This window comes from Pseudonaja textilis, chromosome 3, assembly GCF_049901715.1.
Source record: "Pseudonaja textilis isolate UNSWEBS1 chromosome 3, rPseTex1.2, whole genome shotgun sequence".
In the NCBI taxonomy this organism is placed as follows: Eukaryota; Metazoa; Chordata; class Lepidosauria; order Squamata; family Elapidae; genus Pseudonaja; species Pseudonaja textilis.
In genome coordinates, this window is record NC_141992.1 from 144374134 (window position 1) to 144388053 (window position 13920).

A 13920-nucleotide genomic window follows, 5' to 3' on the forward strand; every position below is an offset into this window, starting at 1 on the left:
GAGTGAGGACATCACATAGTCACCATTCAGCACCATTCTAAATTTGAATATACACTAAAAAAACTGGTCATTAAATTAGGACCACCTCTATATAGTGATCATTTTTATAACTGTTACATATGTATAACTTGTTTAAATAATCTCTTGATATATTATAGATGCACATAGCACATTTATGATCATATATACCAATCAAAATTAGAAATTGTATATTGATACAGAAAGGAAGGAAAGTACGCAAGAATGTTCTTTTATTATTTTTCAGAGGAACAAATCAACTACAATAATTATGTAACAACTTCTGAAGAGTATATTTTGATTTATAATCACATAAGTATATTCTTTCATCTATAGAAGAGAAGTATGGTGTCTTTAGAGGATATAGGAAATATAAGAGAAGAAATCTCCAAAAATTTATAAAAACAGTCTGAATTATAATTTTTAAAGAAGTATCAAGAATTAAATTCATGTTTTTAACAAAAGTTTATGTTTTAAACAACAGCAAGAATAAAAACACTATTTCAAAACATTTGTGTAGTGTGAACAAATATTAGGGTTTTTTAAAATCCCATTAGGAAATAGCAAAGAAACCACAATTAATGACATGCAAGGACGATTGAATATATGCTTTAGAGTAAAAGTGGAAAACTCCTGTTGCACCTGCAGTCCTTCACATTTTCCTGTCATTACTGCCTTAGATAGTTGTTGGCAAATCACCATTATGTTTACAGTTTTATTATAATTTTAATTCCTGGTGTAAATTGAATGGTAAGCCAGGATTTGAACAAAATAAACCAGAATCCTATTTCATTCTTCCTCTTAATGCAGAGAATTAGAATTGTATATCTGCACCTAGCACTTCCCGGTTTTCTTTCTGCTGAGATCTAGATCTAAACTACAGTTAGCATTGCATATGAACAATAGTAATCCGTTTGGTCATACTAATTATACATTCAGAACATAAAAGTTATACTGGAGGTTATTGCCTGTATTGTTTCCATTATTTTCAATGCAAATAATTCATAAGAATGAGTATTATTTGCCCAGAGAATATTTGTTATTGGCAGCTTAAAAATTTAATCAGTAATTCTAATGTACACATAGAACAACTATGTTGTATGAGTTGGATTCTATGCACAAATTGGGGACTTATTTGTCTGTTTGAATGTGTATGGTTTCTTGACTGCTGTGGGGGAAAAATTGGAACCTGGTCATTTTCTAATCATAAATTATTCAATCATGAAACAGGAAAAGCACAATATGAATTAAATACTTCAAGTCTTAAATGAAAACTCCATCACCATCCTTTCATGGTTTAGTTTCAACAAACCTGTTGTTTATTTTCTCTTTTGCATCTTTTTTCTACTTTGATGATTTACTGGTTCTTGTTTCTTAGATTTTGCATAACTTTGTTCTTTTTCCTGTCAATGTAATATATTAAGTATTAAAGTAAATTATATTTACATTTAAGAAAACCAAAATTGCTATCACAAATGTCATCTCTGTTAGTTACTAATTTATGTTAAAATGTATATATGATATACCAATCATTGTTGGCTGATTACCATTCATTTGTCTATCAAAAGCTATGATTTAAAAAGTAATCAAATGGACATGTCAAAGAAGTGAATTTCATTAGGCTGATAGTGAGGCACATTTGCACAGGTGATATGAAGCTGGTCTACTGTCATCCCATTTAATTTATGTATGTCAAAATAGTTCTGGGAACAGTAATATGATTTGAAGATGAATTATAAACAAAAAAAGGATTTTATCCCTATTTATTGAGCAAAAAAAAGAGTGGAAAGATAAAAAAAGAAAAGACAGTGCTGACCAAGATTTACAAAACTGGATTGATAACATATTTTCATTTCCTTCTTATGAACTGGCTCTTTATTCATGTAATGGAAAGTCTGATCACCATTATTTTGTGAGCTCAAGGCTTAAAGCTATATACTTGATTTTTTTTAAAAAAAGAATCCTTTTTGTTGCTTGTGTGTAATTCCCCCCCTTTTGTATATAAATAAAAAACACAAAATCAGAATATGGAACAGGGAATATGAATAAGAATATTTGTGAACAACTATTTCTAAAAATTGTACAGCTATTTTTCAATTAGTCTTATTTTAATCTATTTTATTTCATTCATTACTACTATGCACAATAATATTCACAATGGACTGGTTGATCCAAAATGATGTGGTTGCTTTTCTTGGAAAAATAGCTTAGTAAAAGATTTTGAGACTTATATTTGCAAAATTGTTTTCTGGACCTACTTCTTTCTGGGTTTCTCTCAGGGTATGAGGCTGAGACTTCTTTGTTTATCTCAAAAGATGACCTATATAGAAGAAGGAATGTAATTCTGCTAGTTCTATTGGACATGTTGGCATCTTTTGCTATGGTCAAATATGATAACTTGAGCAGTCTGGTTGGGCTGGGCATTGGAGTAATTATTTTGCAGTGCCCCTAGTCTTTCTTGTTGAGACTTGAAAAGAAGGTGGTTCTGGAGAATAATGATTCAATATCTAGGCCAGTAATTAATACTATTCCACAGGATTCTTGTCTGTTTATAATTTAGCATTTGCATGGAACTTCCAGGGATGATCACCCATAATTCTAGATATGATGCCATCAATACACCAATAAGAACTAACTCTGCTATTCCCTACTCTCTAATTTGAAGGAACCAATCAGTACCATTGATCACTACATAATTTGAATTGGAAAACAATTTGAAATTTAATGCATAGAAGACACAGGTGGTCCCTGGGTAAGGAGAAAGCTGAATTCCCAAAATGACATGTCTCCCCTTCCCTGAACTGCGAGATTGTGGGTGGTAACTGTGATGTGGGGCATGTCTTGTACAATTTGGCTTCCTGTGGCAGATGAAGTAAAGTGACAGTTATCTATGGCTTGCTGACAGCCTTCTTGATTAATGCAGTTGCTTTATCTCTCTCTCTTTCTGTATCTTTATTATTAATATTATATAGCTGTAGCTTTTAAAACAATGCAGACTTCAGTTCAGTAAAAAACTGTATAATGCTAATATTATTTTCCAAATAGTTTTATAAATTTGGAATTTGGAATATCAATGACTTAATAAAGAGTACATTTGAAAAACAAAATTGATCTAAAATGGTTTTATATTTGAAGTTTACACTAAAATTCAAAAATATATATAATATTAATCATTATATAGTTAAATGAATTATCCTGGTCATTCATTCTTATGCAACATGAAATAGTTTCTTTAAGATCAGCAATAGAAATCTGGAGAGCCATTTGCCATTCCCCAGATTCTACAACTGCAGTGGATTACAAACATTTTGAACAATCTTGCAGCTCTGCTGTTTATCATCTTGGTTGATGCTATTCAGAGCTGAAATATCTACAAGATACAGTCTGCCATTTCTAACGTAAAATATTCAATTCTACAACCTAACTGTTTTTAGGACACCAGCTATTAGACTACATATTCACAGCAGTATCAATTCATTTCATGTTGATTTTCAAACAAAAGATACTCCTAACAGTCACTTGTCTCTATATAAGACAATAGAAATTCAGAGAAAATTGGAGAAGTTCATAATTTTTCCAAGTTCCTAGGCCTAATATTGATTGTGTATATTAAAGGGTTTTAAGTTGCCCTGAACTTTTCTTCTTTGAAAGATTGATAATGAAAATTAATGTATCTTAAAATTAAAAAGTGTACTGCATGTTATAATATTTTAAAGAGCCTTTATGAGAATCATACAAATTTCAAAGGTTATATCAACTTATATTTTCTGCCATCTAATGTCATATAATGTTCCTATTAAATATTCTTATTAAAGTCAGTTTCAAAGATTTATTCATTTGTAACCTATAAAAGGAACTATATGAAAGGGAATAAAAGGTTAATCTTATATCTTGTTATTTCACAAATCAATACTTTTAATTTTAAAAGCTCAGAGATTTTCATGATATATAGACCAGGAAGTTTTCTATCCTGGTGCTCACTGCCAATGTATTATCAATATCTGGTTCAGGCCAATTTTTAAAGAAAAATCAATACATAACTTTTCTGTATAGCTCAGAATTTCCCTTTTTATGACCCTGTAATCCTTTAATTCGGGATAGAGGGACAACTGGATGGAACTGAGTGCTTACTGGCCGGATGCCCCCCCTGGTGCCTTGGAGCTGCAACAGATTTCTTTGAATCCTAGTAGAGAAACATCTGCTGCTACTTAGGATTGAACTTCCAACCTTTTGTGTGGGAGCTGAGAGTCCTCACCATTAGGCCACCACGCCCACTCTCTGTATATCTCAGATCTGATTTAATTAATTGACTTCATACATATAGACCACATAAACAATTTCATAGGAAAAGGCAATAGGTGTCACGAGAAATTTCTGGTTAAGCATGAGGAGTAACATACTAAAAGTATATGCGTGCAATTTGGCAGTCACATGCTTGCTCTCTGCTTTTCATTATTACTATGTGTAAATCAGTACCACGAAAAGCTCCTGAGCTGTCATGTTATGCACATCTATATTATTCATAATACCTGCACATGAGGTCTTGAGGTCTTAGTGATGTCTTGATAGGACACTGATTCTTTCCAATCTCTTTTTCTCTTGGATTTATTGGATATTGTCAGCCTTTCGAATCCTGGACTGGTTAATCTGTAAGCATTTGTTTTTGTTTCCTTCATTGGATTTTGTATCTGATTTTGAAATATTCTGAGAGCTCCTTCAGCTATTTCCTCAGTTTTCTTTGACCTGAGAAGATTCTGACCTGCACTGAGATGTGCAGGATTATTCTGACAGATGCTTGCTGTGTCATGCTTTGATTGGTTATCAGCAGATATCAAAGAAAAATGTAGCTTTGTAGCTTTGGTTTTATTGGAATGTTTGGTTAAAACTGTTCCACTAGGTAAAGGGAGGTTTAACAGATACCCAACATCTTGATTTTCTTCTTGTTCTTCTTTTATTATAAATTGGTTAGCTCTAATATTTTTTCTTACCTTCTGAGAAACGCTTTTATTTGTAACATTTTGAAATGATGTATTAGGTAGTGATTTGTTAATCTGATCTGCAATTGGGCTGAATACAGCCGATTTAGCAATTGCATGATCTGTTACTAGTTTTGGTAAATCTTTTGAAACATGTTTTCTTTTCTTTTCATTAATTCTTTTAGTGAACTGCCTATCCGCTTGCAGTAACTTTCCTTTGAAAATGGGTATGATCCTCTTGGTGTTATCTGATTTCAATGCTGAACCAGAATGTTCTGATATTTTCCACTGTTGTCCAATATTGTTTTTGTCTTCTACTCCTGCATGTTCATCATCTGCAGAAGTATATAACAGTTAAAGAAAATATTTCAGATGGTTGACTTTAAGCTCCACCTTGTGGCTATTATTTATAGTACATGCTTAAAGTTTGAAATACCTTTCTTTGGGATTACTTGAGTCAAAGGTACCTTGCAGTTCCTTCCTGCAGTAAGGTTGGCTGGTTTAGAGTTTACTTTCTAAAACACGGAAACCAAATAGAACAATTTAAATCACATTACACATCACTAATTAATTTCATAATGTAAATATTTTGGAATTAACAATTATAACTGAGTAATGCAACACCAGAAAATGAATAGAAAATTTAATTTTCTAGATATTAGTAACACATAAAATACTATAATCTTCTCATAAAAAGTGACACTGGATAAAAAAAATCCATTCAAATTGATCTGGATGTTTTATTAAGAGACTGAAAGTTAACAATAATAAGATAGTCTTTGAATTACAACCATTCATTCAATGACCGTTTGCAATGGCGGTGTTGAATGAAAGAAACGTACGGCTGTTCCTCAAAGTTCTGGCCATCACACTGCCTTCATGATCTGAGGTGGTCTCTCATGAAAACAAGACACTACCCAAAGTTGTCTTGGGATGAGAGCGCAGAGCAAACTCCGAAACCCTCTTTTATTAGAAGCAATCTTTGTTAACGTAGCAATTTTGTTAATGTCCTATCACAAACGCATTACATCACACAACATGCACTGATCATTCGCATAAAGCATACAAGGCTGCAGAGTTTAAGTTTGCTACAGTTCTGGTTAGGAATGGCAACAATTTGTCCTTGCTCCTTGCTCCGTGTTCCAGCCAACCACCAGAAGGCTCCGTTGTCCTAGCACGTACACAAAGAACAAAGAATCATAGTTCCTACAATGATCAGGTGAACAAAATGTGGATGCTTGGCAACCAGTTCATATTTATGGCAGGCTGCATAGTTCTGCTGTCATTGCCAATTTGCAATCTTCCCTGCTGGCTTCCCACAGGCAAAATCAATGGGGAAGCCAGTTAGGAAGGTTCCAAGTTGCTTGAGTAAGTTTTCTTCCTGGGGCCTTTTGTTTACTCCCTCTTTCCTGCCTTCGCTCACAGACACCCTGCACCATCTTTCCCTCACCTCCCTGCACTTGCACACACGTGTGCTCCCTAGTCCCCCACTGACGTTTGCTCTCTTCTTCCTCCCACCTCTGATGAGGCGTGCCTGGCCTGGCCAGCTTGTGGCTAGGCTTTGTGGTGCACTGAAGTACAGGGGCTGTATTTTGCAGGCTTCATACATTGAAAAAGAAGAAAGGAAAGGAAATAGCAGCTTTAACCCATAGCTTGCCCAAACAACTGTTTGTACAGAGATCCTAGATAGGGCTGGGGCTGGCTACATGCTGGGGAAAAAAAGAGAAAGGGAAAAGCAACCCAAAGCATGAAAGCAGAGGGCTAAAAGGGCATGAATGGAAAGAAAATAGGGTTGCTGCAATGTCCACACCTTCAGGCACAGGTCCAAAAACCCTTCTTTCAAAACTGGTGTAATTTCGAATGATCACTGAATTAATGGTTGAAGTCAAGGACTATCTATAATTCATTCTAGCTTCAGTGCATTTGCTGGTATCAGCACTTTTCTTATAAAGCTATATTACCAAAAGTAAGATATAGAGGAATTTTCACATAACACCTGGCAGCTATATCATAAAAAACATATTTTCTAAGATGAATTACCTTGTTTCTGCCATATAATAAAAATACTATTTTTAAACATTTCTGAATAAGATAACAGAGTAAATTAAACCTCGTTAGCCTTGTTCAGATTGAATGCATTTATGTTTTCATCTCAGATTTTAGCACAGTTAGTACCTGACTGGGCATGATACAACATCTGTTTTCAAATTAGAAATGGGACAAGATGCCATCTACATACTGACAGAACCTTCAGTATCAATTCCATTGTTCATCATTGCTTGCTGTGATGAATTTCTTTCAGAAATATCTAGAATACTTTGTTAACTAAAGCCAGATGGGAAACTAGTTATATTCCCTTCCTCCCTGGAAGATTTTCATGTAAAATGATGTAATCAAATTACATCTCTCATCCAGAAAATGTCAGATGTAGGGAGCTTGTTTTTATTTTAGTGCCAGAAAGAGCACTCACTGCCTTTGAACTAAAAAAAAAGGAACAGAGGCATAATCTGCCTTCAATTACTAGCCAAAGATAGTACAGACACTTAAATGCTTCTTTTCATGTTTCCAACTTTCTTTTTTCTTTCTTTTCCATCACTGTAACATGGTGAGAAGATTATTTTATTTTTTAATGTTTGAGTAGGGACCTTGGAGGTCTTCTAGTCCAACCCCCTGCTCAGGCAGGAAACCCTATAATATCAATTCAGACAAATGGTTGTCCAATCTCTTTTTTAAAACTTCCAGTGATGGAGCACCTACAACAAAGCTGTTCCGTTCTGTTAACATATCACTGAAAAAAAATGTTAGGCAATGTATGCATTCTAATAACTAAATCAACAGCAAGAGCCATCTTGGTTTACTATATTTCATATTTATACAATATAGATTTTAAAAATGGATGGAAAATAAAATATAAGAATAGAAAATTGTCTCCTGTTTTGTAAGCACAAACTTTTAGACAAAGCCCATATATAAAACCTCAAAGCTACATCTGTAGGGAACAGGCAGTGCTCTGCTGCAATGTGATCAACAGCTAATAGGTACAAGCAAACCCAAGTGATTTAAATTACAATTCAACTGCAGTTTTTAGAAATTACTGAGTATCTAGCCTTATTATGGAACATCTAAAAAATACAAATAAACAGTTTTGTCAGCTCTTCCTCCCTTATTTCTATTACTCAAGACAACTTAGATTAGACTTGTGGCTGATTACTATCAAATAATAATATTGATACAAATCTCCATCTGGAAGTAATTAGTACATAATTCTGCAAGGAAGTCATTTTTATTTTATTTTTTATTATTCAGGTTTCTATAGAAAAATAAGTGTCATAGTAGTCAGAATTTGCATTTAGCTAGTCCTTCAGGAATCGTTTTAGCTATTTATGGATATACCAGCTACATCGATTTTTATCACAGCAAAAACACTGTGTCTGCTCTTAGTGTTTATTATCACACTTTAGCTGCCTTCTATGTTATCATAATAAAGCATGAAAAAGATATATTGAGAAAAATGAAGATAATTGACTATGTCAATGTTTAACCAAGTATATGCCAATAAATGATACACACATACCCAGTCACATATATAGTATTACCTGAACAGATGCCGTTATAAAATTGTTTGTAGTACACACTGCTTTCTGTGTCATCTTAAAAGGAAATCCACATATATCAGGAATGGAAGTCCTCAGATCAGTAATAAAAGAATCTAAAATAGCTTCTATATCTGCTCTAGGAAAGTACTGTATGGGCTGACTTCTGATGCAACTGGAAGGATATCTGAATCAGTATTAAGGGATGCAATAAATAATTTGACAAATTGATATCAAAAAGCATCAGGTTTACCATAGATACAATTGCTTGAACGATAGGGATTTGTTAAAATAAAGGGAGTGAGTAAGATCTACTACAAGTACTTTCTGTACAAAGTCAGTGAAATGAACGAGAACTTCAGAAAAACTTGCTCATGTTTCAATTGTTTCAGCAAAGTCTGTTTGGAGATAAACTCATTATTTGATGATTAAGTTTAAATGTTGGTGTTGGAGGAAGGGAAATAAGAGTTTACAGGTTTTGGAAGCACTAAGGATCCGCTGGTACAGCAAGATTTGCTCGTTGAAGTTGTGTGGTTTATGTGTAATTGAGAGACTGGGACAATAAGAGAACAAGAAGAATTTGGAATGAAGTTGAGAAGAGATGGCAGTGGTAATACTGTTCTGTGGTGGGGATGAATTGTTCAGTCAGAGTTTAGCTGGCTGCAATTCGGTAGATCTCAGCAACATTGGCAGCAACATTGTAGTGAGTGAATATAGCAGCTGTTATTGCTAGGCTTATTCACTCAACATTGGTGAGGAGTGGAGCCCTGATGGATAGCTTTGGTAGTAGCAATGGAACTAGTAGAAGATCAGAGTGAAGCATGCACTGCGCTAAAGACTGTAGTCTGGAGCTAGAATGGCAGAAGTGACAATGGAAGGATATCTGTGATACTTCCATCTTCTAGGCATTCAACAACAATGGAGGAAGTAATGAAGCCAAGGAGAGCAGTGTATTATTGTTGTTGTTATCATTTACACAACAATTTGAAATCATAGTTAGTCCTCATACACATTGGGTTTTTCACAAGAACCTACATTGTCAGTATGATAATGACACCTACAAGTATCAGGACATTCACTGTTGAATAACATCAACCATGGACTAGTTAAAAATGTGCTTGGTAAAAAATACATTGAAAGAATGAGAAAACTGCTAAAGGCAAAATTGAACAGTGGAAACACCATCAATGCCTGGGTCCTATCTTTGATACAATACACTGCTGGAATTATTAAGTGGACATAAACCGATTTGGACACTTTGGACCAAAAAGCACAAAAACTGATGACTATTCACTATGCATTACTTCTCTGTTGTGGTATTGATAGATTATACCTGCCCTGTAGAAATGGAGGCAGAGATTTAGAAGTCAAACAAATGGTCAAAGAAAAAAAGTATGAATTGAGTAATTATGTAAAGACAGCCAAGAAGAAGATTGATGTAAGTTAAAAATTTGAACTTATGAATGTACAGGAACTAGAAGCCCTGGAGCACAATGGGCATAAACTGTTACAAGTACATTAAACAGTTAAAGAAGAAAAACGAACATTGGAAGAATATCTGAAGGCAGGTAAAGAAGATGCAATGAAATCAGTAAATAGAAGTAGAATGACTGTTTGCACAGGAAAGCAATATAGAATAGAATAGAATTCTTTATTGGCCAAGTGTGATTGGACACACAAGGAATTTGTCTTGGTGCAAATGCTCATATGGTATCAATAGTAATACATGCCTTGGGGAAAAAAATCCTCAAATATATGAAGCACCACACCATCACATCATCAACAATGATAAAGTCACCATCAACCAATTGCCAAAGATAATTTTACTTGAAATAGCTTACATCCTGCAATGATACCTTTAGTATAATTAAACAACATATTCCTAGTCTAGGTTTTTAGGAAGGACTTGCTAGGTGGACAAAAATGCCAAATGTAATGTAAACTTCTGGCTAACTGTGCAACTGCCTATAACTAATGGCAAATCACTAGATACAGATGAAGTAGGGCATGAAGCCTACAGCCATACAGCCTTGTCAGGGTTAAGTCAAAGTTAATTGTTTGCATTCAGACTTGTATACTCTAAATAAATTTTGAAGCCTTTTGCAGAACTTTCCAGTTTATTTGGAAACTGACCACGATGCGGAAAGTTGGAAAAAATAAATAAATAGTTGGTATTTACACTTCACTATCTTCTGAAGAAAAATGGCTGCAGATGGGTTTCTATATATGAAAACACAAAATGTAGATAATCTACAATTAGAGCACAGAATTCTGCTTTAAGAAACTCAGTTTGCAGTATATTGGGGAAAAAAATGGAACATGCATTGATTTGTTTTACATTTATCTCATCAAATGACTGTGACTATGAAAGTTTATTTTTAATGTGGTAGCAGACAAATATTTATTTAACTTTACAACTAATATTCAGTAAGGGAGTATTTTAATAGCATATCTTCATATTATAATCTTGGCTCATGTTCCTAAGAAGGCCCCACATGAAAATAAATAAAACATATAAAAGATACGTAAATAATTGTTCTCCTATACGTTTGAAATAAATGCTGAAATACATCTGTGAATCCTCTGGCAGAAGGTAGCCATACTAAAGATAAAATATATACATAAGATAATATATAATAATAATTTTGTCAATTGATTTATTGTTTATAATTGAATACACACACACACACACACACACACACACACACACACACACACACAAGTATACCCTTACCAGATTTTCCCAATGTAACTGTAAATCACTGTATGAATGAAACGGAGAATCATGCGGAATTAAATGACTGATACTCATTATCTGACCCATTTTCATACTGGCAGAGATACGAAAAGAATATTAGAAAATTAGTATTAAGCAGTAGAAACCATAATTATGTAACAGATATTTTGAACTAGGTTTGAAAGATGTGGACTTCTATTACTCTAAAATGAGCTAAGCAGAAACTGAATTTATCGTATTGCATTTATTTAATTCAATATAGTCATACGGAGGAAAAGCAGACACAGAGTAAAATATATAGAAATAGAAAGTTGTAAATATATATATATGTATATGTATATGTATATGTGGATCTTTGGTTATTCGGGTTTTCTCCCGCGTAAGATTGGAAGTATCTAGGCAACGTTTCAATGAAGTCTCATTCATCATCTTCAGGCTTGTGTCTTCGGCTCTGTGTTTCTCAGAGTGAGAATCACTCTGAATCACTCTGAGAAGCACAGAGCCGAAGACACAAGCCTGAAGATGATGAATGAGACTTCATCAAACGTTGCCTAGATACTTCCAATCTTACGCAGGAGAAAACCCGAATAACCAAAGATCCACATACTAATACCTGAGAACCTCAGAAATATATATATATATATATATATATATATATATATATATATATATATATATATATATATATTCTTAAATTTTCTATATGTATGGTATTCAGCTTTGTTCAGGTATTATCCCACGTCATTATAGTTGTGCTTTTAAAGTTGTAGCCTACAGTAGCCTAAGGTTGTAGGCTACAACTTTAAAAGCACAACTATAATGACGTGGGAAAATACCCGAACAAAGCTGAATACCATACATATAAATACCCACGAAAACTTAAGAAAAACACACACACACACACACACACATATATATTTGTTTAGTTTATTATTATGAATCAGCATTTAGTATACAAAAAGAGTAGACACATCTGGATTTAAATAATCCAAAAGCTTAAAGCGAAAGTTAAAAGGGACACCAAGTTCTACAAACAGTTGGGCATCATAATTACTAGATCACTGCAAATGTTCAGGCTGATTAAGAGTTATGAGATACAGAATTGAGATTGCTTGCTTGGAAAATTCCATAAAAGAAGAAAGATCTGTTATTCAAATATGTCTATAAAGCCATACCATAAAATAACAAAGTTACTATTTCCACTTCACCAATCCACTGAAGCAGAAACATGGCTCAAGTGATATACCAACATCTGCCCCTCATTAGTATTGCACATAGAAATAATGAAAAAGTCCTACTGTAATATGATATTGGAAATGAAGTTGGTAGAGGCAAGGCTGTTAAAAACCAAACCTGCATACAGATGACTGGAACCCCATTGTAATCCCCAAATATGTTGCTTGACTGTTGTTCTAGCATTATTAAAACCCAAAGAAATAAACGATACAACTGGATTTTTTTCTGTAGGGTAGTCTTGCTCACAGATGTGAACTTGTTATTTAGAATTAAGTGGAAAGAACTAAATATTATACTTGAGTTTTCAAAAATGCCTGTTCAAATTTAAAGAAGATATTCGTTTGGTTATGTTACTACTCAAAGTTGTTTGTTTTTGAATTTATATTTTAAAAAATTAGTCTAAATATTCATGAAACCCTGAGAATGAAAACCTTTTCTCAGTGGCTCCTATCACTAATATATTTACTGTAATAAAAATATATTGTAGGAAAAGTTTCATTCATCTTAGTACAATTCCTTGTAAATTGTGAAAAACATACCTTGGTAAAACATAACACCAATTACTTAAAATAGAATATTCTGAAATGACTGCAGTAGTATCATTGTTAAAGTTCTTTATGATGTTTGTTGAAATATCAAAATCTTCAAGCTAAAATAAAAATAAATCAATACAGCAATTTTTGAAAGGTTAGGTATAAAAGTATAAAACAGAAAGTAATGTATGTTAAAATAATATTGCACAAAAGCTTTTAGTTACTACATTTTTAACTGAAATTACATTTTAACAAATAAATCTTTTCATAAAAATCATTCTATAAAATTAAGGGATGCCTAATAAAGCAGTCATTTAAATCCTTTCAGACTTTGAAATTACTCTCAGTATGGATCTGTGATTTACAATTTACTGCAAAAATATGCATATTAAAATAAATTACAGCATTAAAAGAAAATGCATGTTTTTAAATTTAAGTACCTAATTTTCTTTCTAATGAGTTAAAATAACCAGTAAACCTTGATTGTGGTCATAATCAGAAATACACCTATAAAATGTGTTATTGTTGTCCGTCCTTCCTTCCTTCCTTCCTTCCTTCCTTCCTTCCTTCCTTCCTTCTTTTTCTTTCTTTTTGTCCCTTCAAGTCATTGCTGACTCTTGGGATATGTTTGGATTAGTCACTGCACTTTTCGTGGCAAGATTTCGGAAGCCGTTTGCCATGCCTGTTTACAATGTCTGAGAGTGATCTGGCTTTGGGCTTAAGGTAACACTAGAACTCACACTCTCCTGATTTCCAGACTGATGCCTTAACTTTTACACCTAATTAGTTTTCTCAGTATCTGAATACCTTTATTTTAAAATTTCACT

The 13920-nt window shown here is 33.4% G+C and overlaps 1 protein-coding gene across 10 annotated transcripts in view; it reads right to left on the reverse strand.

Annotated features, from left to right (window-relative positions):
* Window positions 1–236: 236 nt before the first annotated feature.
* The window catches only part of C3H18orf63 (chromosome 3 C18orf63 homolog), a 33687-nt gene continuing 20003 nt past the window's right edge, over window positions 237–13920 (reverse strand). For all 10 annotated transcript variants that reach the window (XM_087931017.1, XM_087931014.1, XM_087931010.1 and 7 more), the window contains 7 exons: window positions 13100–13209; window positions 11322–11418; window positions 11113–11189; window positions 8591–8774; window positions 5431–5509; window positions 4548–5329; window positions 237–1421 (listed from right to left, as the gene is read on the reverse strand). In XM_087931017.1, the coding sequence (XP_087787143.1) occupies window positions 1338–1421; window positions 4548–5329; window positions 5431–5509; window positions 8591–8774; window positions 11113–11189; window positions 11322–11418; window positions 13100–13209 (1413 nt within the window). In that variant the 3' untranslated portion in view covers window positions 237–1337. The remainder of the gene's footprint in view (window positions 1422–4547; window positions 5330–5430; window positions 5510–8590; window positions 8775–11112; window positions 11190–11321; window positions 11419–13099; window positions 13210–13920) is intronic.